At 44.3% G+C, this 27,412-nt stretch overlaps 2 protein-coding genes across 6 annotated transcripts; one reads left to right on the top strand and one right to left on the bottom strand.

Moving 5' to 3' along the window:
• The first annotated feature begins 604 nt into the window (after positions 1 to 604).
• On the top strand, positions 605 to 27,412 carry AGTR2 (angiotensin II receptor type 2). Of its 5 annotated transcripts, none has more exons than XM_027687275.1 (3): positions 605 to 620; positions 10,094 to 10,226; positions 11,905 to 13,508. In XM_027687275.1, exon 3 carries the CDS (start codon positions 11,978 to 11,980, stop codon positions 13,094 to 13,096), a length of 1,119 nt encoding a protein of 372 aa, XP_027543076.1. In that variant the 5' UTR covers positions 605 to 620; positions 10,094 to 10,226; positions 11,905 to 11,977; the 3' UTR covers positions 13,097 to 13,508. The 5 variants fall into 5 exon arrangements, 4 of the variants coding, with proteins under 4 accessions (XP_027543076.1, XP_027543075.1, XP_027543078.1 ...); XR_003534882.1 differs by lacking the exon at positions 605 to 620 and adding an exon at positions 27,401 to 27,412 and having other exon boundaries at positions 9,949 to 10,226; positions 11,905 to 13,475; XM_027687274.1 differs by lacking the exon at positions 605 to 620 and having other exon boundaries at positions 9,949 to 10,226.
• LOC113969438 (nyctalopin-like) lies at positions 1,934 to 3,196 on the bottom strand. Its single transcript, XM_027687129.1, has one exon. It carries the CDS (start codon positions 3,194 to 3,196, stop codon positions 1,934 to 1,936), a length of 1,263 nt encoding a protein of 420 aa, XP_027542930.1.

Below are 27,412 nucleotides of genomic sequence, written 5' to 3'. Positions count from 1 at the left end.
TTTTTTAGCAGTGTCAGCTTTGTTCATAAATTTTTTTTTAAGCAGTCAAGCTTGCTGCTGCCTTTGTGGATATGTGTTGTCCTTAATCTCAAGATTCTCCTTCAAATGTCTTTCCAAGCCCAAACTGCATTATTAGGGCCTGTGTTTTGTGGTGGAAGTTTTTCTTCTATTCCTTGCAAGTTTCATTTTTTTGTGGATTAAAAGTATAACTGTGTGTTGTTCCCAAGCATACTGTGTACATCTTGTTAAATATTTCTATTGCTGTTTCATTATAGCACAGAAGAAGCAATTTAGTTGTGCTTCTGTTCAGTGTTTAATGAAGTGGTGGCGTAAAAGTGTAAGGAATTTTTTCTGTAAGCATTCAGAGGAGACAAGGCTCTCCTCCTTATAAATTTTTCACCAATTTATATTATTCAGTGGAAAAAATCTAATCTTTTAAGGACTTAAAAAATTGCTGAGGTGGACTTCGCTTGCTTGTTTTTTGCTTCTGCCTCTTTCTGTTGCAGCTTGATGGCAGAGGGGAATGCTAAAGCAAGAAACAGACTGGAGTTTTTCTCCACTGCTTTCCAAAGTATGTGAAGCTGAGGAAAGTGAGGATGGTGAAACAGCACCAAAAAAAAGTAAGCAAAAATTTATTGACCATTGAGTACTTTGCACAAACCTAATCACAGTCTGATAATGAGGAGGATGCAGCATGTGTGATTTTGTTTGTCCCTTCACTTGAGCAACAGCAAAGACTGGCTTTAGTCTACACTCCATGGCAGGTTTCCCATGTCAAAATGTGCTGGGGTTTGTGTTTTCAGCCCTAAACAAAGGTTTATTTTTCTTACCTCTTATGAGCTTGGAATAATTCCTCTAAGGACAGGGGCAAATGTGGGAATCTGCCACACAGATTCTGTTGCTTCCTTCCGTGAGCACTCAGTAAACATTGGACATGTTTTATGGCAAGTGCTTATACAATGATAGTTGCTGAAAATGTTGTCTAGGTGTTATTGTTTTTAAAGGTCAGGTGAGAAATAATCATTGGCAAGAAAATTCTCTGAGAAAACATCTCAGAGAAAAAGGCAAAAAGCTGTAAAGAGCAAAGTTCCTCAGACCTGGCTGTGCTGCCACCAGCCCTCATGGCTGATGGCAAGGTCAGAGCAAGGGATGCAGCTGTGGGTGATGGGGGCTCTGCTCACTGCAGCTTTAGGAATTACTCAATTCCTGAAGTCTCCCAACAGTGGAAAACAAAGAGACACTGTGAGGCACAAGTGCTGTCTGTGCAGGTCACGTCCTCTGTGTGCTGGCAGCCAAAGCCTAGGGAAGACCATGCTAGTTCTGCAGGACAGGTCTCCATGGACAGACTTTGTCTACCTGTGATGCAATTTAATCTCTGCAGGAAATCCAGCTCTGCTGTTGACTGTGCCTGGTGCCTGAAGGATGGGATTTTCCATTAGTATTACTATGAGCACCAGACTCCTTGGACAAGCACTGACAAATGGTGCTGCTGGTTCTGGGGGTTGTGGGGCTGCTTCTGTGACTTGGCAATGGGAAGTGCTTCCTGCAGAGTGGAGGGGTTTCCCAGTCAGGGGTTTAGCCCAACGAGATGTTCCATCCGGGCAGGAACACATTGCAAAGGAAAAAGCATCCAAAAATACTTAATATTTCTGGATCTGACTGCATCAGTGGACAAGTGTCCCATGTCACCAGCACAAGCCCCTGCCCTGAACTTGCCAATGTGAGCATTTACATTGAATTTTGATGTTAGCATTTCAGATTTGAGCATTGCCCATGAGTGAAAGCATTTACTCCTATATAATAAAATCCCTTTATTTCCGTATAAAATCCACCTGTAATAAAACCCATTCTTCACAAGCAAATAGTAAGAAAATAAATAAGTAGCCTCCACCTTATAATTTAAACATCATTAAAATGTGGCTACCAAGATGTCCTACCCCCCTGCACTGTACCACATGTGCCAGGCAAGTGCCAGCAGGATGGCCTTGCTGGGGAGAGTGGGGGGCTCTGGAGCCACGCTGGTACCAGCCTCCCTGCACTTGTCTTCACCTGCCAGCTCGAGGGGCACCGTGCAGTCCATCAGGTCCCCTGGGCGGGGGTCATCGAGGGCTGTTGTGTTGTGAGGGCCCAGGAAGGCACAGTCCAGCCCTTCGATCACAGCCCTGCGCGTCACCATCCACTGCCAGAACCAGAGCATCCTGCAGTCGCAATTCCAGGGGTTGTGGGATAAAAACACGTACTTCAGCTTTGTCAGTCCAGCGAACAAGCGGATGGGGAGGGAGCTGAGGTTGTTTTTGCTTAGGTGAACAAAGTGCAGCTTGTGTAAGTATGAAAAAGCAGAGTCTGAGATCGAGGAGATCTGGTTGTTGTTCAGGTACAAGTTTCTCAAGTTAAGCAGATGTCTGAAGGTACAGTCCACAGCAGTGATTTTGTTGGCTTCGAGGTGCATGGTCTTGAGCTGGATCAACCCTTCAAAAAGCTCATTAGGCAAATCAGTGATGAAGTTGTGTCCTAAATTTAACATGCCCAATCTGAGGAGCTTTGTGAAAGCGCCATTTTGAATGATCCATATCCGATTCTTCCTGAGATTCAGATCGTACAGCATTTCCAGGTCCTTCAGGGAATCTCTGCCGATGGCTTCTATGTGATTGCCCTCCAGGGACAGCCTCGTGAGGCTGGAGAGGTTGCTAAAGGCTTGTGGGACATACCGCATGTTATTGGAGGCTAAATCGAGGCTTTCCAAAGAAGGCAAGTGTGAAAATAGAAGCGGGTGGATTTCGAAGATATTGCAGTGGGACAAATCCAGGCTGATGAGGTTTAATAGTCCTCTGAAAGTGTTTGCATGCAGGTAGGTGAGGCGTGAGTTCCTGCTGAGGTGCAGCTCTCGCAGCTTGTTGAGAGCGTGGAAGGTTCCTGGGGTCAGGAAAGTTAGATTGTTCCCATCTAGCCAGAGGCTGTGAAGGAAAGTCAGGTTTCTGAAGGTGTTGGTGGTGAGAGTCCGTAAATAATTATTGGAGAGGTTTAGAGAGATGGTGGATGCTGCTATTTCTCCAGGGAGGGCTTTCAGTCCGGCTCTGTTACAGAGGACAGTGTCTTCAGTTGTACACTTGCACATGCTTGGGCATGAATCGGAGATATTCTGGCTCAGACCAGCCTTTGCTGCACAGGTAAATACAAATATAACAAGAAAGGACATGACCAGCCACACATCAGCCACTGCATCTAGTACCTGATGGATAGAAGAGAAGGAGGCAAGAAAAAGAGCGTGTACCTTTTGGGCAGGTGAACGGCAGGTGTTGCAGGGTTGGTTGGGCTGTGCACAGTGAAAATAAATTAGCTGGTTCTTCCTGCTACAGACTGGGGGTGGGAAGTGTATATGGGGGGGGGCAGTGGTGGTGGGGGGGGAGTGGATTAAGTGTTTAGGCACATAAAAGCCGATTAAGTGCTGCCCTGCTGTGAAGAGCATTTCTGAGAAGTAGGGAGATTTTTCAGCCCAGCATCGTGCTCTGACAGTGGTTTTTCCCACCTCCTCCCCGCTGCAAACAGCTGCAGGTAACAGACTTCCCTTGGGATCTGTCTGGGAGAGGCTCCTGCTCATGGGTTATCACCGTTCTCAGAGTCTGCTTGGCAGTTTGTGCAAAAAAACTCTGTTTGGGGGGCAAGTTTTGTACTTTTCTCCAGTTAGAGCTTCAGCAAAGGCAGCTGAGTGTGGCTCTGCTATCTGGGTATGAGGTGAGGGCTCTCACCCTAGTGTGGCTGCACACACTGGCAGATGCCTTGGGCTCAGTCCTAGGGAAGTGGAGTTGTGACTGAGCCCTGAGCACAGCCCTGGTGATGGCTGCGATTCCTCTGCAGTAAAATGGGAGACTGTCAGGAGCTCTGCAAGCCTCCCTGCCAGCTGGGAATGTGCAGGGGAGTGCTGTCTCCTGGCAGAGCCTTTTCTTGAGATCAGCCCTGAGCCCTCTATGAGTGGTAAAAAATGATGCCCGTGGTCAAAACACAGAGCACCCCAAGGGCACTCTGACCTTCCCAGGGCACTGTCTATCTCCAGTAGGTCTGAAGATGCCACTGAGCAGCTGGAGCTGGGCTTGGGTCCCTTAAAACTTGTGCCCTTGACCCCGCTGGGCCAAGGATATTTTTATTGGATATTTTTTATCCAATATCCACAGTGCAAAGGAAAAGTGCAGTCGAGGGGCTGATTGATGCACCCAGAAGCCAGGAATCAGCCATCTGCACACTGATCATTTTGCTTACCGTGCCAAGAGGACTAGACCCAGGGCTTGCAGCTGATGTGTCAGCAGGGCAGGCAGTTGCTGCTCATGTTTTTTGTCACTCTTTTAATTTTTGTTTTCCACCTCACTTCCCTCTGCTAGAGTTCTCTTGTTTTTGATGTGTTTCAAGCACCTTCTGTCAGCCCCCTGCCTTCCATTCCATTTCCCTGCTCCTACTTTCTTGATCCGTCTCTTCTTTTTTTGTGTTTTACAAATTCGGGTTTCCTTTCCCTATCCTGCTCTGCCAGCTCTGTCCAGACAGTGGCTAGAACCCCAAATATATTTTATGCCCAACAGTAAGTGTGAACTGGACAAATTTGCAACTCTGTTGTTTTCTCAGCAGAAGCAGATTAGGTTTCCTGTACTAGTTAAATTACTGTGTTGGCTTCAGTTAGTTCTGTTTTCTTCTTCATTTTTTCAAGCAACAGTCCCCTGAAGACCAGCTTCTCCCTGGAAGGTTGGCTAGGATGGTCATGTTGTGTAATGGAGATCATCTTCCAGCTGTAAACAACATCATTCATTTACTCAGACAGGCTTTGATACAGTCTTATTGGGGGCCAAAATCTGGTTTTCACTGCGAGCAGCAGTGATGGCACCATGCCAAGGGGCTTGTCCTGGGAGCCCCAGAGGAAGGTGGAAACGTGTGCTGCTCACCCCATCCAGCTGCTCACATCTGGGGTCATGCCAAAGGTTTTGGTGGGTGAATCTTTGTTTTCTGTGTTCCTGGCTCAGCTGGGACTGCTCCTTGGAGAACATCACTTTGGAGGGGTGTCCCACTGCTGGGATCTCCGCGGCTTCTCTTACCTCCTGCTGCAGCACAGCTGTGAATATCCATTGCTCCACGACTTTGCCAGTGCAACCCTGTGAAGGAGACAGGTTTCTGCTGGTCTCTGTGCAGGACAAGTGAGCTGCTCTCTGTCTGCTAGGCTAGCTGAAGTTTGGTAGCTCAGGCTGAAGAAGATGGATCTCTTGCTCTGGTGTCCTTTTTATTCTACATGGACTTTTATTTCTGGTTGTATTTATTTCCAGCAGTGCTGCCGTGTTCTAGCCCTTTTTTTAGCCTAGAGCTCTCTCACTCTCCTTGATTTCATAATGGAAATTTTCAGAGACTAAAAGCATGCAGCTCTTGGAGCTCATTGTTGCCAGATGTTGCTTAACTGGACTAAAACATTGTGGTGGAACAGGACCACACAGCTCCAGAATGTTTCCTTGCTTTGGAGCCTGTAGGGCCAAGGAAGCCCGTAAGTATTGCAGTGACCAGATTTTTACACCTTGTCACAGCTTTGGCACTTCCAGTTGCTCCCTATAAAGATTCTGCAATGCACAGGATGGTGGCAGCTGCCTTGCCAGGGTTTTGGCTGTGGCTGCCACACGGACCACACTTACTGATGGCAGCTCTGGTTGCAGCTGCCCTTGGGGTAGAAGTCAGGCAGTGATGTACCATCGCTCAACTCTGTGGAGAGCTAAACCTTTGCTGGGGGCTGAGCTGATCCAAGATAGTGGCCACAGGAATGTCCTGTGTGTGCTGTAGTGCCCAGTGCCCTTTTGCAAGAAGCCTTGGAATTGCCTGTCCAGCTGCAGCCCCTGAGCATCTCCACTGCAGTCATTGCCACGTTAAGCTGCTGCAGAGACAAGGTAAGGACATGGTCCTTGAGAAGAACAGGCATGTGATTTTTTTCACTAGCTACCTTTTAACAAACACTTTTCACTATGGTCCATTCAGTTATGAGCATCCTGCTCTTGGGTTGTTTTGTCCATGCTCAGCTCTCTGTGCTCCACGTGCAGGGATTTTGGTTGTCTCAGTCCATCTGCTTGGAGGGTTTTCTGGAGTGCATCATGTGTTTTGGCTGAGGTGGCTCATTATTCTGGCTTTAATGGAAAAGCTGAACCACTGAAGGTTTCTGTTAAAACGTATTCCACCCACTCCACGACCATGGTTGTGTTTTTTGTCTTTCTTTCAGTTACTGATTTATCTGACATCTGGGATTTATAGCCCAGCACGCCCACTTCAGAAATTGTTTGTAGCTGATGTCAAGAGCCCTGCCTAATACTGTAGATTTTAAGGATCTGTATTCTCCTTAGGAGACTGATGTTTGATACAAGCTTTCCAAACATCTACTTTGGGATGGTCTTGCTGGTCTAAGGAGTTAAAGGAGCAAGGTTTGCTTTCTTTAAACTTTCTATTGGGCAAAGATTGAGTGAGCAGAATCACTTAATAGCTTTGTTGGTTAACACATTGATTAAATAAGGTGGAATACCCAAGTGACAGGAATATTCTGACTCTGCCGAAGCTTTATCTATCTGGTGAACTCTCACATGTATCTCAGCATTTTTGGAACATTGGAGAAATTTCCAACAAAAACACTTAAAAAGTGGGAAAGCTGTTTGCAGTGAGTGTAGTTCAAAATAGCAAAGGTAGGAAGATTTTTATTTGTAAAATGTCTCTGGAAAGAGACCCCTGAGTACTCTGTAGCTCTATAAAACTGGCCATGGAGCCTTAACTCTTCTTAAATATCACTTTGAGACACTAAAAAGAAATGTGAAGCAGGCTCCCACACCCTTTAAATGCCAGGCTATGTACAGATATATTAATACTAATAAAGCAGAAGTCAGAGAGGAGGGAGCTCTCTCCCATAGGCTGTGGGCATCAGTGTCTTGACTTCTGCTGCTCATCACAGCAGCTGGTCTGGGAGAAGTGAGCTGTGCAAAATGACCTGTGATGAAAAATTGTTCTTTATGAAAGCTGACTGTGGGTTCCTCTTGCACCCCAGCTGAGCAGATCTCAGTTGCTGGAATGCTGTGTTTGGGACATAGCAGCATCAGTGGCATTTAGGCTCTGTGCCTGTTGTGGGCAAGTGCTGGTGTCTGGTGGTTTATCTGTGTCTGGAGCCATGACTGGGTGCTGTGCAGCACTCAGGAATGGAGTTTTGACCCAGTCCTGCTGCCTTCAGCAGGTCCAGGCATGATGTAGTGCTCCCCTGAGAGTGGGCAGTGGTGCCAGGAAACATGTGCACTCGCTGCCTTTAATAGCAACGGGTGCAGCTTGTTTTCAAAGTCACTTATGTGCTTGTTTTCTTTACTACTTTTAGTAACTTGTAAAATGCTTACAGCCAATTATTTGAACAAACAATGTTGTGGAGGATAATCTGAGTCTTGGCAGCACTATTGACTGGACAAAATCATCCCATAAAATAAATGCTTTGGAAAAGTTTTCTGCATGCTGGAGGTAGAAAGGGTATCCCTCTTTCCTCCCAACTCCCTCTGTCACGCTATAGACGTTGAACTGCCTCAAAAACTGACCTCTTTCAGCATAGAAGGTTCATTTAATGGGACCAGAACTCTCTGACCCCATACTCTGATGTGTCCTGCCAGGGTGACCCTTGTCTTCACTGCTGTGCTGCTGTGAAGTGAAAAAGCAAGGCTTTCCCCAGGCCTGCTCAGGGATTCCACATGAAATCATGGAGCTAAAATGAAACACTGACCAAGGTTTTCCCTTTGAAAATGCTAGTAGTTCTCCCTCTTGGCCAAAACTCTGGGTTTGCAGACACCCACTGCCAGAACTGATTATGCTTCATAGGTACATAAGACAGTGTTAAGACCCAGCATACCAAGGCAAGAACAACAGATGCTGGATGGGAACAGGACTCACTACCTCGGCCTTTGATCTTCAACCGGCTGCTGCTCACAACTTCTCTTTTCCCTGACTCCCCAAAGAGGACAGGAGCTTTCTCTGCAGGAGTGCTCAGGGGCTGCAGAAGGACCAGGTAGATACTCCAACCTTACTTGCAGGACTGAGCAATTAATCTCTAAGGAAACCCTTAAACAAACAAATGTGGGAAGGAGAAATGCATATAAAAGTTTACGGGGTGCTGGGGAAACCCAGCTGGAATGGTTTTGGTGAGTGTGTCCAAAAGGTCTGTCATTCAGCATGAAGCAAACACACCATCCGGAGGGATGGAAATCATCCCTGCCCTGGCAGTGTGTGGGTGCTGGATCCCCAACTTCTGCCCTCAGCCCTGGGACCAGGGAGTCAGAACATCCTGCTGTAAATCAGCACTAAAGGGGTGTCAGAGCCACGGTGACCTGTGTTGGGTTGTGCATCCTAGGTAGCAGGATGCTTTCTCCAAAAGGAAAAAATCAAGCCCATGGATACAGTATGCATCTGGACACCACACTGTCTTGAGGATTTGGCAGGCTGGCAGGGTTTAACCTTAAGAGGTGGCTGTGACAGACTGCTGGCAGTGTCAGATATGCTGCCTGTTCGGAATATTCCATCCCTGACAGCAGCACTTCCCTGCAAAATCCAAGACCTAGGACTTGGAGCGCATGGATTTTTTTTTTTTATTTGCAAGTTGATCAGAAGTTGCTTTTTGTGTGGCAGTGGCTTGTGAAGATGGTGGTTTTAGTCCGAGGTTTTTTGGTTTGGTTTGGGTTTTTTTAAACACTTCTAGTGACCTCTTTAGCTGCACGGACTTGAGGATGAAAAGGCAAACTTGAGTGCTGAATGTGAACACGCAGCAAGTTTCTTGTTCCTCTTGAACTATGAGGTTTTTTTCTTGGTATAAAAGACAAGCTTAAAATCTTTCCCCAAATCTATCCCCAGAAAGACCCATTTAAACGGACCTTGTGGTGAAAACTCCCAGCTTTTGTAACTTTGCAGCCAGATGAGCAGTAAACAGGCTCTGCCCTGTGCTGAGCTGTGTCCTGGGCTCTGCTGCAGCAGATCCATGTGCTAGATTTGCCAGTCTGGCTGTGGAAACAAGCACATGGACAAACACATCCCACAAGCTCAGTGGGCATTAGCTCAGCTGCAGCACTACATGGCAAGGGGTTGGCTTGTGCATGGACAGCTTGGGCATCCATATCAGGTGTCCCATCTGTTTCACAACCATTTGTGTTCTGGTGATGCTCAGAAATAATGAGGGGGAGAAGGAAATTATGGGGGAAATAGAAAAGAGAGGGGTTTGTGCACTGGTGAAAATGGAGTTTTGGAGTGAGAACTTGGGATCAGATAAGGAGTCAGATGCACTGGCAAGGGGAAGAATGGGAGCAGGATCTGTCAAAGCACAGCCTGAGGTACGGCCCCCATTGCATGGGGGGCCTCAGGGCCATTTCTTGTGTACTAAGAGGAATGAACCCAACACAAAATCTCAAACAGTTTTGTAGGTACAATGGGATAGACACAGATCCTGAAAAGTGCATCTGGAAAGGAAAACTTTATCTTTAAATCTAAACAGTTTGTGTTTGTTATTTTTGCAAAATAAACATTTTAGTGCATTTGACATTTTTCCCCCACTTGCAAAGCACACTGGGTGTTTGGTGAGGGACAGAGCAAGATCTTTGTGTGCAAAGCAGCTAACAGCAAGGATTCCTGGCGGAGGGTGTCCACTTTCTGTCTCTTTGTGTTCATATTATGGTCAGCTCTGCCAGGACTAACAGCCTGTTTCACTCTCAAATGTGTTAGCAAGTACTGGGAGTCCATGGGCTGCATGGGAATCCCCCTGCCCTCAGAGATGCACGAATCCTTGCATGGAGGCTCCCATGTGTTTCGTGTGCACGTGGAGGGCAGAAAGGGGTTGCATGTGGGTGTATCCCCCTGGCCCAAGAGCTGCAGTAGAAGACTGCAGGGATATTTACATGAATTTCCTTTTTTTTTCTTGCTCGATTTCTTCTTTTTTTTTTCTTCCTGGCTGTCTTGTTCCTCTCTCCTGATTTACCGCAAGCGTTCACGTGGCCTTGGAAAGGGGGGTTCTCAAACTGCTTTGCTTCCAAAAGGAAAAGAAGCTGGCTGGCATTCATATTTCACTTCTTGAGTTATGTAGGTTAAAGTCTCCCAGTGGGAAAACAGAAGATATGAGAGAGCAGATTGCTGGTGGCGACACTCGCTGGGAGGAAAACGGAAAAAAGGAGCACAGAACTCTAGAGCTACGTCCGGAGGAGTGTGAGGTCTGAGAGGTATGTGCTCTGTCTGCTGTTAGAACATAATTTCTACTGATTTGATTCAGTTTGTGATAGAATGTCTCATTGTGGGTGAAGTAGTAGTAGGAAGGCGCAGCTTGGAGGAGCTGATTCTAAGGCACCAGTTGTTCATGTGCAGAGGGGGGAGCGTGTTTGTCAATGAAACCTTGTTCTCAGTAATGTAACTACTGATTGTGGTGTGGTCCCTCTGCTAGGAGTAAGTGAGATATGTAATGCTCTGTGACGAATTCTGAGATTTCAGCTTCTGTAGGTTAAAGTGAGGGGTTCAGGACAAAAGGGTGAAATGGGACTCCAGACCCTCTCCTGAATATTTGTGTTCCCAAACAAAAAGCTTTCATTGGGTTTAAGATCTGTTGATTACAGAACATGGGCTTGTGAATCACTATTTGTGACTTTAAATATTGACATTGTGCAGAAATTCCCCTGCTGAATTTTCATTTTTGAGACAATATATTTAAAATGAAATTTTTGTCAGTATAACCAAAGTAGCATATTGCATATTTTGCATTGTGCAAATGATAAGCTACTGTACACTAAATTGTTAATACAGAAAAATGTGTTTCAACTGATCTGTTGCCTTCTATTAAATGAGAGATCATTGCCCAATTCTGTTGTCTTGGTCAAAATTTCTGTTGTTTTTAGGGCTCCTTGTGAATTCTTAAACACCTGACTGATTCCACAAGGACTTAATTAAAAATGAATTGCCCCTGTTATGCAAAATAAAATATTTGGGTATGATATCTTCTTTATTTGCATATAAAGTTATTTGCTTATGAAGTTTTGAACTTTGAAAAGTGCTCTGCTCAGAGTGCAGACACAAGCTGTTGAACTGGAACAAAGGCAGACCTGTCAATTAACTCTCCTATTTTAGCCGTTTTGTAGTTATATTTTTCCCTGCTGAGACCCAGTCCTGATCTTTCTAAATAGATGGCACATACTACTGTTAAATCTGATGCCTGCAAAAATTGAGTTTATTGCTTGTGTCTATATTTCTTTTACTGTTCTGATTAAAGCTGCCATGAGGGCAGGAGATGCAGATTTGCTTTGAGAGGATTTTGGCAAATGATATTTTGCAAAGACTTTTCAGTGTCTTTCTATCCAGCCCTGTGAACTAAAAAAAAAAAAAAAAAAAGGCAGCACTTGCTTTCCTAACAGCCTTGTTAAAAGGCTGCTTTCATGCCTGTGAAGTCCCAGGAGACCTTCAGGTGTGAAGTGCCTGATCTCCACTGGTGACTGCTGCCTTTTTACATTATTTTAACTGCTCAGAGTGCTGGAAATAGCACGAGAAAGCTGAGAAAAGGATCACGAGGAGCTTCAGTGTGCCCTTTGGGTCACACAAGTTCCCTAAGTGTCTCCAGCTCCTGAGTCCATAATCTTTCTGCTCTGCTGGCCCCAGAAAGCACCATCTGTAATCACAGATAAAACCCAGCTGCTTGCTTCTCTGCCAGGCTAATTAAGAAGTGCTGTGACCTCCCTAGGGCTAATTGTGTCCTGTCAGTGGGATGAAGGTAAGGAGTTCAGCAGGGTTGCCTGCTATTTCAGCACTCAGCTTTCTGACATAACTTCAAATGGTTTTTATTTTATTGTGACTGTGTGATTTCAGAGCTAAGACAGCTGCAGAGTCCATGTCTAACACACGGTTTCTGATCCGCAGGTGAGAGATGTGATAGCAAATTGCTGCTAGCACATGAATTTCCTGCAGAACGTCCCTTTCCAGCAGCACCAGCATGCAGAACAACTACTCCCTGGCCGTCACCACCAGAGAAACTCTTCAAGCCCTCTCTACAGCACTGACAAACTCGTCGGCTGTATTACTCTCGCCCCCTCCCTGCCCTCTTACCTTTTCAGATTATCAGTTTTCACTAATTCCAGCACTCTTCTCTGTGGTTTTTGTTCTGGGATTGATTGGCAACAGTGTGGTGGTTGGGGTGCTTTGTCGTCACACTAGTCCCAAAACAGTTGCTAATATTTACATTTTCAACCTGGCCATGGCAGATCTGCTGTGCCTTGCCACCCTTCCCTTCTGGGCCACCTACTATGCCCAGGGATACAACTGGCTCTTTGGGTCTCTCATGTGCAAGATCTCCAGTTCTGTCCTGTGCTTGAACATGTTTGCGAGTATTTTTTTCATTACATGCATGAGTGTGGACCGGTACCACGCCATTGTCCATCCTATTCACTCCCAAAGAAGGACTCTACAACAAGCTTATTTTGTAGCATCGGTTGTGTGGGGCCTTGCCTGTTTGTCCTCCCTCCCAACTTTTTATTTCCGAGACACTTACTACATCGAAAGCTTGGGGGTCAAGGCTTGCATTATGGCCTTTCCTTATGAGAATTATGCAAAATGGTCTGTGGCAACAGCCTTCCTGAAAAACGCCCTCGGCTTCTTCATCCCCTTGACAGTGATCACCACCTGCTACGTCTGGATCAGGAGGCACTTGCTTAAAGCACGGGAGTTTCGGAAAAGAAAGCAGAAGAGGGACAAAGTGCTAAAGCTGGTTGCTGCTGTTGTTGTGGCCTTCTTAATTTCCTGGCTTCCATTCCACATTTTAACCTTTTTGAATGCCTTGGCTCATATGAACATCATTAACAGCTGTGACGTGATAGGGATCATTGACACGGCGCTGCCATTTGGCATCTGCATGGCATTTGCCAACAGCTGCATCAACCCTTTGCTGTACTGCTTCATTGGGAACCAGTTCCAGCAGAAGCTCCATCGCTTGTTTAAGAGACGAGTTTATCAGTTCAACAGCCATCGAGAAAGCTCCTCTTCGAGGAAGGGCAGCTGCTTCAGAGAAACTGAGACTGCCATGGGCAGGGAAAGGGAACCTGAGTGCTTCCTGTAGGCTCTGGGGCACGATGTGGGACAATGTCAGTGCAGCTGGCTGCCCCTGCAGTGATGACATTTTCCTCTCTCCTCTTCCCTTTGTTTTGTGCCCATTCATTTACCAGCTGCTTGAAGGAGAATCTGTTTTTATCATACATGAGGATTTATTCCTCCTTTCTGCAATGAGCACTCAACTTTTACATAGAAGAAAAGTTCAGACAAATAAATATATCGATGGTATTTCAAATATCATCTTTTTGTGTGGCTGGGAACAGACAAGTGTTAAGTGTGACACTAAAAGGCTAAATATACCAAAGAACTGTTGCATGACAGCTACAGCTGCGTAGGTGCCGAGTATTATACCCTAAGCTGATTTTCTAAAAGAGATTCTCAATAGAGTTTCTCAATAAAGAAGTGCAGATATTTCTGTATCAATCAGTAAGAAAATGTTTTGATATATTTTGTATATTTTAATTTTTTTTAAATATATGGCTAGAGATGTTGTATGTAAAATGCATCAAGTATGCCTCCTGTTTGCTTCAGCCTGGGATCCTGAGAACATGTGGAGACACGGCTCTGCCAGCTTCTGGAGGCAAGAGAGTATTCCTGAGGGAAAATAAAACCCCATGCATGTTTTTATATCTTTCTCAGAGCAGGTAACATGTCTCTAGCCCAGATGGTCTTTTGCTTTGGTCCAGTGTGGTCACTTTGACAGTAAAGCTGCAGGAACCAAACATGCAATGTCCCGCTGTTAAGTGGGAATGCCAAGCCCCAGGCTCTGTCCAGTAGCCTTTAGGGAAAGGGCTTGCTGATTGTCTGGACATTTTGCATTTAAAATGTCAATTATTACCGTAATTTTGGGGTCCTGTGTGACTCTGGCTGAGTGACTCTGCCTTGACAAGCAGAAGTAAAACCCCGGTGTGACTCCTAAGCCTTCCCCACATCTCAGTATGGGGGTTTACGCATTTCTAACTAAAAGAAAGAGTGGGAGGCAAAAAAAGGTACTTGGCAAACACTGATTCTATTTTGAGGTTGCTTTTGATGTTTCTTTGACATTTTCTTTTGCTGGAGAGATATTGGTCCTCTTGGACCCTTCAGAAAGGATCAACTTTGATGGGCTCAATCTAAAAGAGGGATCTGTTAGCACATTGCTCTGTTGCCTGAAGGTTGTTCCCAGGCTGGGTGACCAAAAGATTGTTATCTTCAGGGAATTGTTTTTGAGAGTTACTCTTGAGGCTTCCATTAGCATTTTTGGGTCAGAAATTATGCCTGGTGCTTGGGGTAACCAGGAGTCTGGCCTCCCTGGAAGTTCCAGCACTGGCTGCTGCCTGGAAGCCATGGGAACCTGGTGCAGGAGCTGTATAGGGGTAAGTTTCTTCACTGGATTATACAAGAAATGTGCCAGTCTCAGAGTGATGCGAGATGAAAATTTTGTGCAGAATTTTGGCAAAACAGGGCTTGAACACAAATAAGCCCTTCTCCCTGTCCTGGTCTGGTGTTCTGGAACGGGATATGTGGTTGGAGAGATGCTTGTCCTTGAAAGTGAAAGAGCTACTAATGCAGCTCCCCTGGAATGTTTTTGTTGAAAATGTTCCGAGGAGCTAATAGTGTCTGGGGTGTTGGATATTTCTGGAAGGACAACCTGTTAATTGCTTAGCAATAAGGACAGCAACGAAGTGGTGCCACAGCAAAACAAACCAGCGCACTAAGAAAATTATCAGGTGTTCAAAGCGCAGGCTCAGAGGGGTAATAAGAGGTTGGGGAGACTTCTTGCCTTTGCTGCAATACAGGTCAGCAATGAACACAAGTGGGACATTAATTGACATCTCTGGAGTCTCAAAACAAAAGCTAATCTGCACCACCTGAGCCCAGTGGTACCTGTGCTTCAGCTGTACCTGTCCCAGGAGCAGGCACAGACTGCACGTTCTCTACATGTCAGGTTGGACCTGCTAAAAGAGAACAGTGTTTAACGAGGATTGTGCCTTCTGCCTGGTGTGCAGACTTATGCTGATAGGGAAATACTATGGTGATCTGAAATCTGTTGCATTTACACCTGTGAGAGGCTAGAGAAAACAAGGACAAAACTTTCCCAAGGAGAGAGCAGCGATGCAGCATCTCCCTCTGTTGTGGGACAAACTTCTGTTTGTCTGCTGGAGGGCAGGGATTGATAACCACTCGCAGGGACTGAGGCAGCTGCACACAATGTTACTTTCCGAGAAACAGGGAAACAAAAAAAAGAGTATTGAGTGTGTGGTAAAACTGAAAGGGGAGGAAAATTCCTTCTTTCAAAATGCAGTTTCAAAAGAAGTCCACCCTGAAGGTCATATTCTGCAAGAGTGACAAACCGAGTGACCCCAGTGTGACATTTTTGTTTACTAGATCTGCCTTGTACCTCTAATAGGTCATGAATTTGAGTAGTGTGGTTAAACAAACATCCAAAAAACACTGTCTCGAGAGGAACCTGATATGGAAGCAGAGGAAGTGCTGTATCAAGGGTTTTGCTTTATTTTTAGAGCAAACTGATTAATGTTGAGCTCTAAGAATTTCTTCTGTCATATTCAAGTTTCTCATGAGATTTTTGAGGACTTTTAACGAAAAATGTATGTGTGGGAGGGCCTTCACAGTTTCCACATGTTGTGTTTATTTTTTCAAGGTTTTCGGCAAAAGAATGTGAACAAAAATTTAAGTAGATTTCTTTTCCTTGCAAATTTGAAGCTGCTTTTTTTTCCTTTCAGGAGAATATTTTGCTGGTATTTGCAAATGATTTTAATTGTTGTGCAGTGCTGCAGCCTCTCTCTGTCAGACCCCAATTCCACCTCCCACCCCGGTCCTTTGCAAGCCTTGTATGCCCTGAGGCACCTCTAGAAAATGCAGACCCCTGTCCAATGCAGGAGCCCTGCAGCCCTTTCATGGGGTGAGCAAGCCTGGGAGTCCTGCTCGGGCCAGCCTGGCCATCCCCCAGCACCCACCCTGACTTTGGGACACTAGAGCAATTCACACAGTTTTGGCAGGGATTTTGCAAGTGTGTGTGGTTGCTTAGTGTTGCTCACTCTGCAGGTACAGAGACATGAATTTATGAGCAACAACTGGGTTTTGGCTCTGTTCTGCCATGGTGCAGCAGAGTGGAAATCCCCCAGTGCAAGGTCTGTGTTGTGATCTACCACGAGGAAATGCTGATGGGTTTGGAGTTGAAGCTGACAGTGGTAGCAGGGGAATTCCCCTTTGGAGAGGGAAATGTCCTGGAGTGCTTCTGGGCCTGTCCCCCCAAAGAGGGATGGAAGAGATGGTTTCCTACAGGGGTCACTCAGTGTTTGATGTATTTGCACAGCAAAACCTGTTTGTGCCTTCCTTTTTTAGCTCTAGCTGATTACTCTCAGCTTAAATGATTGCAGAAAGCATCTCAGTACAAACTGAGCATCCTGTGTGTGTCCCTGAGCCAGCTTGACTACACAACTTCAATATATGCAGCAGAGAAAGGCATTTATTATCATGAGCTAGTGCTGGGTGTGAGCTAAATGTTTTGTTTATGTAAGATATACAATAAGAAATGTTTGGTACAGCATGTTCTCCCTGAGAATTCAACACAGCCTGAATCTTGCGTTGGCATCCACTCAGCACTCTTGTCCCTGCTCCTGCCAGATTCAGAGCAGGAATATCATCTTGCCACTTTGCAGACGACTGCCACAACTTGGCTTCCCTTCACAACACGTCCCCTTGTCCTGGCTGAAGGGCAAGAAGGTGCCATGGAGCAAGTGAACTGCTCACGTTTCCCTATGAAAATGGACCTTTTGGATACACTGAGCAGTCCTGGCAGGAATGCAGGAAACCTGAAGTGTGGGGGTTGAGGTGGTCTGGCAGCCTTTCTTCCATGCTGGCAAACTTGATGCTCTCGTCTCAAATGTCCTTCCCATGGAGGAAAATGACTGGTGTTGTTGGGAAGGGCTGCTCTGTTCAGCAAGGTCCTGGGATGTGCCTTCTTCATGCCTGCCTGCTGTGGGATCCAGCTGTGTGCAACAGAGGGGGGCTTGTTCCTCTGGCCCATGGGCTCTGCCAGGCAGGGTTTGTGAGTGTCCTATGGCTTTGTCTTTCCATATACCTGTCTACAGAAGGAGCCCAGGGCTGCTGTCTTCAACATCACATATGCTCTGGTTTTGGTACAGTGGTCAGCCCGTTTCCATGACTGTGGCAGAGCAGCCAGGGAGGTACCTGGGTGAGAGGCAATGCTCCATCCTGTTTGCCAGGTTTCATTGGAATCAAAATGGGAAAGAAAAAAGAAAAAATCAAACGGGCAAAATTTGAAATTTGTTTGTTAAAAACAGTAGGAATCTGTCTATAAAGGAAGTAATGCCTAACCCTGTGAGACACCCAGCTGCTTTGCACAGGCCTGGCTAAAATGAGACTGGACCTTGGTCCTGGAATTGAAGAGTCTGGGGACAGGGAGCAAACCAGCCTCTTTCATTACCTCTTTCAAATGTTTACTTTCCACTTCCTCTTCAGCTGAGACAGAGCCTGGATTTGACACTGTAAGCTCTGGATAGAACTCTGTTAATCCCTGAAGCACTTCACGAGGACAGAGCAGAGTGATATGGAAGTGGATGAGGGTCATGACATCAATATCCCTGCCATGAGGTACATCTGAACTTACCCCCCTCCCTGCTGACACTCAGCAGTTCTTCAGTCTAAACAAATACAAAATCACAAAGCTCCACTCCATCCCTTTAAGACAAGCAGTTATGAGAAGCCAGGACCTAGTGTGATTTTTGGCTTTTAGAATTGTAAATTTAAACACTTTATTGTTTTTATGGCAAATAAGAAAATCAACAACAGTGCAAATGTGACTTATCCAACACGACAGACAGCTGAAAGGAAACACAGAACGAGGCTGTCTCTAGAAATCACACTCACCTTGTAACAAATGTAAGAAGCATTTCTAGCAAGAAGGGAAATGGTATAATCATTAAATGCACTTAGACAGAGATATATCGGATATATGAGATACAGTTACTCTTGAACAATGTGTGGGAGAGCTTAATGCAATGAAATGGAAAGATGTCACATTCATATAACATATCCACAAGGAAGCAGAAGCAGCATATTATTATTACTGTTTAAACTTGAGTTTAACTGTCTTCTGCTTTCCCTAGGGATGTCCCAGAGGTTGTTCTCTGAGGTTACCTGCCCACACATATTGCAGTTCATTCATCGTGGAGGAAGCACATGCACGTAGAGGTGCTGGCTGTGCTGGAAGCGTGGGGCTGAACTCTGAAATAACTTGTCTGTGCCCTAAACGTGCCCCTTTGTGCTTTGCTGCCAGCTGGCACTGTGGGCAGCTGGTGTGTGAGCCCCGAGGCTGGGTAGTGGGGAGGTGTCAGCCGCAACCATCCCTGCCCCAGGCACCCCGGGGTGCCCTGCCAGCCAGGGTGCAGTGCCATACAGCACACAGCCTCCTTCAGAGGCACAGCAAAACATCTGCACTGACAGTTAGGACAGCATCCAAACATGAGCTCTTTCGCAATGACAGGAAAGTGAAAATTATGAATACAGTGTGTGCTAGGCACGCAGCTGTGTCATGACAGGGTAGAAGATATATAGCAACTACCCCTGTCTCTGGAGAAAATGAAGCACTCCAAGAGGTGATGTTTATGTGACATACAACTGTTTAGGCCTCCCTTTGGAGGAGAGCACGGTGAGTTTTCTGAATAGATGCTGAGTGGCATTACTTTGTGTTTTTTGGCTTCCTCTGGTCAGTCCTTTAAGGAGTTTTACAAGTAATGAAATAGGCCTCATGACACTCAAGTGCTACCATCTTACACTGCCAACACCTTCGCTGATCGCAGTGGGGTTTATTCCAAGGGAAGGACAGTGCAATCTCTCTATACAAATCTCTACTGTTGTGGTAAACTCCAGGGTTATAGAGCATTATGAATCCCTTTTTATCATAAAGTGTTGAATGTCCTTGTTTTTCTGTATTAACTGTCTCCTTTCAGATAAGTATAGTGTGCAGAATTTGTTCTTCAAAGTGCTTGTGCTTCTTTGCAAGAGGATTCCTCCATGTGCAATTCAATAAGCAGTAAAAATGTCTGACAAAGGTCCACTTCAGGATGTACTTTTATACCCAGACAGATTTTGTGGTGTAATGAACACGTTTAATAGTGAAAAGATTTTTTTATTTTCAAATCCACACTAATAGACTGCTGTAGTTCAGTATATTTGGGCTTTTATTAGGGAAATAACACAACCTAAGGGAGTTGTTTTTAAGGACAAGTCTAAGAAAAAAAGGCTTCATGGTATGACACAATATGTGCTGTATTAACTGGGGAGAGCCCCGTGGACATCACTGGCTCTCAGCCCAGGATCTGGCAGTCTTTCATCTGATTTAATTTTGACCTTCATTTCCTGTAGGAATGCAAAGGGATTTTTCTTTCATCCACTGGAACACCCGGAAAAGAAATTACCCATCAGTCAGAAATGTTTATTCCTTCAGCTCCGAGTCCAACATGAATCAAACTATGACACAACTGGCTGCTTTTCTAGCCACTTTTATGATGAGATTTGATACTTTGCAAGTAACTCACCCTAGGATTAAGGGAAACACAAGCAGGTAACGAAAACAGAAAGTTGTTAATGTTGGGCTACCCTGTAGCTAATTGAGCTGCAGGAGTACCCAGAGCAGTCTTCATGCTGAAGGTAGGAGCAGATTTTATCCATACCATACACAAGCTGGGTGGGGAATTATGTACTTGCTGACTGCTAAGACAGTACTTGAGTTAAGCAAGACATACCATCAAAAAAAATCCACCATTTAAAAAATGTTGGAGGTTCATGTGGGACAAACAGGGTGGATTCAGTACATGGGTCTGTTGAAAGCCTCTGAATAATTACTGAGGAATCCTCACAGGTTTTCCATGGGCAGGTGACAGTGCTGAGGACTTGTTCTGCTGCGTTGCGACACCGGTAACACGAGGCCCAGTGACCTGAGCTGGATGCGGCTGGAGACACACGAAGAATTGAGAGGCTGATCCCAGAGCTCCCTCCTGCTGTGGATCCTGTCATAAATCTTTGTTGTGTTCATGATGCCACCTGTGCCTGTCCCATAATCTTTGTCATACCATTACCTCAGGTACGCAGTGATGTTCAGACCAGCTGAACTCATAACAGAGCAATGCTGGCAGTTGACACCTACAGCTGTTTACAGAGCATTTCCTTTGCCCTTGTTCCCTTTCTGCCTCCAAGCTCTTATAGACCCAATAATTAATGAGACTAAATGAAGGAAGTCTGTCTTCAGCTTTATCAGGGTCTTTAAACTCTCCCTGTTACTGGTTCAAAAGAAAAATACTCCAAAGGAACATTGGAGCTAAGTCAGAGTTACAGCAACACAACAGGGCTAAGGGACAGACAGTCATGTGTTCTCCTTCATAAGGTGACCAAAAGAAGTCACTAACAACTTTCCTTTTCCACAGAACTTGACAAAGGAGCAGCCTTTTGTAGATCATCCTTGTGCTATTTCTAATTTACTGGCTTTACAGGCTCCGTCATTCTCTGCCTGGCATGAAGCATTTACCTGCTCTGTAAACAAATCTATCCCATTTCTACTGATGGAGGAAGTTGCTGTTCAGCCACACCATGGCAAAACATGCTTTATTTCCTCATATGATCTCACCCAATCTCACATACTGCTCTAAGGGCTGAATGTGCTCTCAGGCATTTGTTTAGCACAAAGCTAATCCTGCAGAAGTCCAGGGATTTTGCAATAAAGTGATTGTGCTTTAGGTTGTTGGGAAATTCTGAAAGGCAAATTAAGAACTCCTTTCCTGAGGCCATTTTGCCAGAGTGCTCTCTTGCTGAAGGCAATGCTCACTTCCTGGTTAGGCTCTTCAAGGAATCTAAATGTTCCAATTAGACTATTATGTGCTGGTCTCTGCATTAGAAACCTCTATCCCATTAGATTTTTTACCATCCCTGAAAGCCTCTCAAATGCTCTGTGATTCATCACAGTTGTCTGCTTTTGCAGGCCACTTGGCAGAAAGAGGACACACTAATAGAGTGCATGAACTTAATTCAAGTGGGGGAGGTGAAGCTCTGATTGCTATTTTGGATTTCACCTGGGAAAACCTAAGCCAAGTAGAGAAGAGTAACTATTTTATCTTCAGATCCTCCTCTCTTCTGTATGCTTTTGCATTTATGAGTTAGATGAAGGGACATTGTGGTTTTTGGTTTTTTTTCAGGAACAAAATACTGTGGGTACCTCCTTGGAGGTTTTTGTGTGGACAAAACATTCTCAAGACTCAGGCTGCAAGCCAAGTTACAGATACTGAGTTCTGTATTCTGAGCTACAGTGAATACATTCCAGTTAGAAAACAGTGAGCTGTGAGTTTTACAATATTCATCTTAAAACCTCACTGGACAAAGTTCTTTAGATTTGCTTAATGATTTCTTTTTTTCTGTAAGTCCTTAGGTGATATAACGACATGTCAGACCTTCTCCGAAAGAAGAAAGAGGCCACCTAGTGTCGAATTACAGGCTGCTGTAGAAAACTGTCTGCTTGGAAGTTACGAAAACATAACTTCGGTGCAATAATAATACTGTTTGTAGGAGTTTAAATAAAAAACCAAACAAACAAAAACCCCAACCAAACAAAAACAAACAAACAAACAAACAAATCCAAAAAAGAAATAGTGTTGGACATTGAAAATCGGATCTCAATTAGCCATACTTTAAGAACTTCAGCATGTCTATTTTACAGGTGTATCTACTGCTTGTTACAAGAAATCAGTGAGATTTGGCAGCTGTTAAGTTACTGAAAGTTCAGTGCAGCACTCAGAAGACAGTTCCACTCTGGTAACTATACTGACATATTTGTGAAAACCCCACTGCCCCACAGAATGGACAGTTGAGTGAGGGGTGAAAGGTAAAGGAACAGATGTTCATGGTGCCAGACCAGCTGCCAGGATGCTTCAGAAAATCCCTGTGGGCTGCAGAGACACCACTGGCACCTCAGGATCCCTGGCTTTCATTATATTCAGTGGTGAAAAAGTTGCCCCAGCAGGTTGTTTCATGTCTTATAAGTCTGAATTGCCTGCTGGAATCGCTCCTCCTTCTACATTGACTTTTAAGAGATCATCGAGCTACTAGGATGTTTGGAGGAGGGTCTAAACTGATGTTTTTTTCACCCAAGGTCACTTTGTTGTCTTCTGGAGATACTTGGCTTTTCATGCATTCTCTGCAGAAGGAAATGGGTCTCCTGGGTGCTTAATCTCGCTTGGATGACTAAGGTAGATGGCATGAATAATCCCCCAAGGCATGTATCAAGCATCTCTGTTAAATACTGGTCTTGCATGCTCTGGCATTCAAACAGGCTTCCAGTGACACCCTTGCTTTCAAACAGAATCTACTTCATAGAGTGCAGGGTAATTTGAATACATACAACTGTAGGAAAATGCCTGTATTCATCTGGAAGGAGTTTGTCTACACAATGTGAAACAATTTCCTTGGGAGAAAAAAAAGCACTTTTCCATATCCCCTTCTGAGCCATGGTGTTATCCAAAAAGATGGCTGAAACAAAGTTTTTAAATTTCAGATTTGTCATATTTTGGTGCTTAGTTTCTCTTGTTAGCCACTGACAGCTGGAACCTTCTCAAAGTTTAGAACTTTCCAAATTAGACCTTAAGTATCTTCTTTGCAACATCCAGAAATGGAGGTACCCAAAATCAATGTCTCTATGAACTTGTACTGATTTCATTTTATTCAAGCAGTATCATGAGAGTACTTCTTCCCTTACGAATATTCACTATGCAGATCAGTGCTTTAGTAATTTCTGCAAGCATAGGGAGTGCTAACATGGGACTGTTAGTGCATGTCCTGGTGGCATGGAATTCTAGTAAGGTCAGTTTAATTTGTTATGTAGCTATAATAAGAACGAAGTTCTGGTGTACAAGACTTCTAAAAAAAAAAATCTACATAGAAGTAAAGGGTAGAACCAAAGATAAGGCAGGATTCCATGTAAGATTACATATTGATGAGATCAGCTTTGTTCTGTGTTTGAGGCATTTTGCTGCGGGCATAAATTGTTGTTTATCAGATTAGATGGGAATAGCAAAAATAATAATAATTCTTTTAAGTTGCATAACTTCTAAGAAAAAACTATATTTAGAGGACTCAATGTGACAAACTCCACAGACATGAATATTACTTTATACCTACATTAATTATTTATTATGTTTGGAGAATGTTTGTGGCAGTTTCATGTGGCAATTCCAGCCCTTTTACATATTTCAGTAGAAGCTCTAACTCAGTCTGGCATCTTTGTGGGTAATAAATAAATTTCAGATCAAACCAGTTAGGTTACAGAAAATGAAAAACAAAGTTAGTCAAAACTTAGTAGAAACAGGAGTCCTCAGAGCTTGGTTTTAATGCTTCCCAGTTATTTGTCCTATATTGAGTCTATCCCAGAAGTGCTCTTGGATACGTGCTCTGCTCATGAAGAGGACAGTTCACATAGGCTAGTGGGAGCTTATGTTTTTCACAATGTCTGCCTAATATTTGAAATTCCAAGATTTTAAGACAAGAGGGATATTTATAATGTTTAGAATTGCCTACTCTTATCTCTTGCACAGCCCTACTTCAGTCAGGTTGTGTTTTTCTAACTATTTGGATATATGAATCCTAAAAAAAGCCTTATGAAAGTGCAAGTCCAAGAGAATGCTACCAGGCTGTTTTTTTATAATTGTTCTTTGTAGACCATTCAAAGTAGTCCATTGATCTGCAGGGATCATGGACAAGAGACTGCAAACCACAGAGCTGTGTTTTCCAAGAGTGGAAAACCATGACATATGTGATGGAACATGATTTGAACATGCTGAAAACAAATGTGCATGTGACAAAGTGTACACAGGCAAACTCACATGCTCTTAAGTCAAAAGGTGTCGTAGGCACTAACACTGATTCTCTTACGTCTGCAGAGCAGTGCCTCCACCCATGAGCCACTGATACCAGTGTTACTTACAAACGAGTTGGGTTGACCACGGAGAAGAAAAACATGCATGGAGATCGTCAAAATGTCTCAGAAAATATTTCAGGTAAATACACCATAATTTGCTGATGATGATCTTTAGGTGGTGAGAAATCTTGTTGGTGGTTTGTCAGCTTTGGAGGCAGCAGCAAACTGCATCTTCATAAAAACACGGTCCAGGAATAGTGCACTGTAATTAAAGTCTGCAAATGGTGTATTTGACCGTGTGTTCACTGCAATGAGCAGTCCCTCCTCTGGGGGCCTTCTGGGCTGCAACTAAACCATAGAACCCTCTTTTCCCTACGTACTGTCTCAAGAAGCAAGTTTGCGATGTCTTTCTGTGGTACCTTTACAAGAGCTGTTCCCCCTCCTATCTGAAGCAAAGTGATTACTTGAGTAAATAAATACCACCGGGTAGATTTATCAGCAGCTCTAACTTTTGCCTGCAGAATCCTCCAGTGTTTTCTATCTTGTGCAATTGAGGAAATATTCATAAACCCTTAAGATACAAGAACTGAAGGAATGCTCTAGAGCTTTTCTGATAAGCCTCAAAATTTCCTGGTAGTACTAATGTCTTAACCTTCCAAACCTCAAGAAATAATATAGATAAAAATTGCACGCAGAAGGAACACACACAGACAAAAATGGCATGTTTCAGCCAAGAGAGAACATTCTTCTGTAAGATTCTGTTTAACACCGTACTATCAGATTTTATGCCATTTTCAACAAAAAGTAAAGCTAGTATTGAGAAATCCGATGCTGCCCATTAGTCTCATACACTGCAACAACTCCTGAGGAAAGAGAGAAGCATCCAAAGCTTCTTTGCGTTCCCTTTTCTTCCCTTTGTTTTTGTGCAGCCTACCAAAACTGTCTTTTAAAAGCTGCCAGGTCAGCATTTCAGATCCAAACCTAACTGTCCTTGCCTTGAGTAGGGTTGGAGTCAATCATCTTTGTTATTAATGATCTAAGTGGTTCTTCTTAACTTTTTTTAAGCTTATCTGTTCTGTTTTGCAAATCTCTGGCCACCTCTACTCGTGCATCTTCCTATTTGGTTCACAGCAATTACAGAGTTTTAGTATTGCATTCCTCAGAGCCAAAGTTAGATTTTGTGTCTGATTTTACCTGTCTTTTGTCTCCTGTACCATGTTTACTTTCCTTGTCCTGACCTTCCTTGGTTTCAGTAGAACCGGTTAAGCTTTATTTTTGTTTTCCTTCTGATAGAAAACATGTTTTGTTGAGTGACTTTAATTCTTAATGCAGTAAGTTGCATATGGTCAGATCCAAGAGTTGGTTGAATTTCTTCCAAATTTGTTAACTTTGTCTTCTTCCTTCCCTCAAACAACACCACACAGATGATCAGAGTAGTGCTGGGATGGTCCTGGCGTATGTAACTGTTACATAATTTAATACAGGAGTCCTGCCTGTACCTCATTAAATAAACAAGCACATTGCTTCCTTCAGCTGTTGGAGTTTGGTGCTTGATTTACAAAGTGGGAAGCTATGGCTTCTTTCTTTCCTTCAGCTTCTTCCTCCATTTCAGCCTCAGAAACTGAAGTTTCTTGCAGTTGGAATGCTTGGTAATACCAGTAAAGCCCGTTAGTCTTCTTTGAGAAGAAAGGGTGTGGTGGGCTGTTAAGGCACCTTTGACCTCCAGCATCAAACCCTCCTTCTCCATCTTCCAGCATGTAGAGAAAAAGCTTATAACAGAGCTTGCTCCTGGAAGGGAATCTATTCCAAAACACTGGCAATTGGAATTTTCTTACTTTTTAGCAAATACATTTTTTTGCTGCACTAAGAACAATCAAAGGAAAATGCTAAATCAACCATCCAGTAATTACTGCTCCTACATTTGTCCCAGGCTCTGTACTGGAGAAGAAGACATCTCCCCAAATATCTTTCTTTAGTTACTCGTAATTGTCTTTCTGTGTTATTTTTTTTTCAATTACTGCCTTTTGTAGGAAACCTAGTTGTGGTTGTCCAAGATTTTTGATCCAATAGCTTTCTAAGGGTCAGCTCTTTTTTTTTTTTTCCATAGGCTCCTAAACTTCTTCTGTGAGTCATAAAAAACAGTTATTTGCGTAGGTGTAACTCTGTGAATGTCCCTCTGGGTTTCTACAGAAAAACTGCTCTCAAAAATTATGCCATGAAAAAATCTGTGAAGTACTTCCTGAAGAACTGGTCAAGTATTATGTCAGTGTAATCCCCTAACCTTTTTGCTGCAGGGCTTAATCCTCCAAACAGGTTAGGGTAATTCTCAGTGATGTGCCTTGGGACGACATCCAACACAGGCAGTGACAGCGCTTCCTCTTCTTTCTCCCACCAGGCAGCAGGTCAGAGGTTTTGCTGTTACTTGTTTTTCCAATGGGACAGAAACTTGCTGGGAGCACCCGTGGGGGAAAAAAAGGCTGCTCCTCTATTTACCTTTGAATGGCAGGAGGGAAAGGAACTGCTCAGTGTTTGTTTTTAATCTGGCAGCACTCACATTCCTGGTTTCCTTCCAATTCCTTGGAAGCTTGGTCTCATACAATCACAAAACTCTCCCCTGTTGAGCAACAGTTTTGTTCCTTCTCTGGAACATGACTACCTTGGGAATGTCCAGCTGGAGCACAGAATAACCACAAGGCAAGGGACTGCAAATCCAACATCTCCCTCGGGCTGTTCAGTGCCAAGATCTGCCTGGAGTGTTTGGAGGGGATGACCCTCTGCAGTCCATGCCTTGCTGCTGCATTGTGCTCAGCTGGCAGGGCTCCAGCACCAGTTGAGAACTGTGTTCACCAGCCCTGGTGCAGGGAAATCAGGGCCCATTCTGGTCAGATTGAGTATGATTCCTAGACTAGCCCCAGGTGAGTGGAAACACTTCTTCCCAAGTACAGCTATGTGCAAGTCAAAGCAGCTTTCAGGGATGCTTATCAGTTGATCAATCTGAGAAACCTTTAAGGGAAGGACTTTCCTGCACAGGAGTAAAGTTGTCTGTGTTCTTCTCACTGGGACATTACAGTGGGGAGGTGACTATGCCTTGGTACTTTTGGAACACTCTTTGCCAAACTGTACCAATATCATAAGATATAACATTAGATGCAGCCCGTGTGGGTGGGCTCCAGTCTAGTGGAGGCAGGTTGTGGGGTTTTAACTTTCCTGACATGCAGGGCAATAGGGGAATCCTGAGAAAGGGTGAATATGTTGGGATAGGGGCCTGGGAAGGAGGAGGAAGTTTCAGTCTTGCCCTTACTTTCTGCTACTGCAGAAACACCTCTATCTTTTGGTGAAGTCCTCCTCACCTTCCTCCACCCTTTCAGTGATGTCAGTGCAGCTGAGGAATGTGTACAT

This window comes from Neopelma chrysocephalum, unplaced genomic scaffold, assembly GCF_003984885.1.
Source record: "Neopelma chrysocephalum unplaced genomic scaffold, ASM398488v2 Primary Assembly neopelma1_73b, whole genome shotgun sequence".
NCBI classification, from domain to species: Eukaryota; Metazoa; Chordata; class Aves; order Passeriformes; family Pipridae; genus Neopelma; species Neopelma chrysocephalum.
This window is presented reverse-complemented; position numbering and strand designations above follow the sequence as displayed.

Bases quoted from the DNA above. Each gene is read 5' to 3' on its own strand.
- LOC113969438 (XM_027687129.1), bottom strand. From the start codon at position 3,196: ATGTCCTTTCTTGTTATATTTGTATTTACCTGTGCAGCAAAGGCTGGT.
- AGTR2 (XM_027687275.1), top strand. From the start codon at position 11,978: ATGCAGAACAACTACTCCCTGGCCGTCACCACCAGAGAAACTCTTCAA.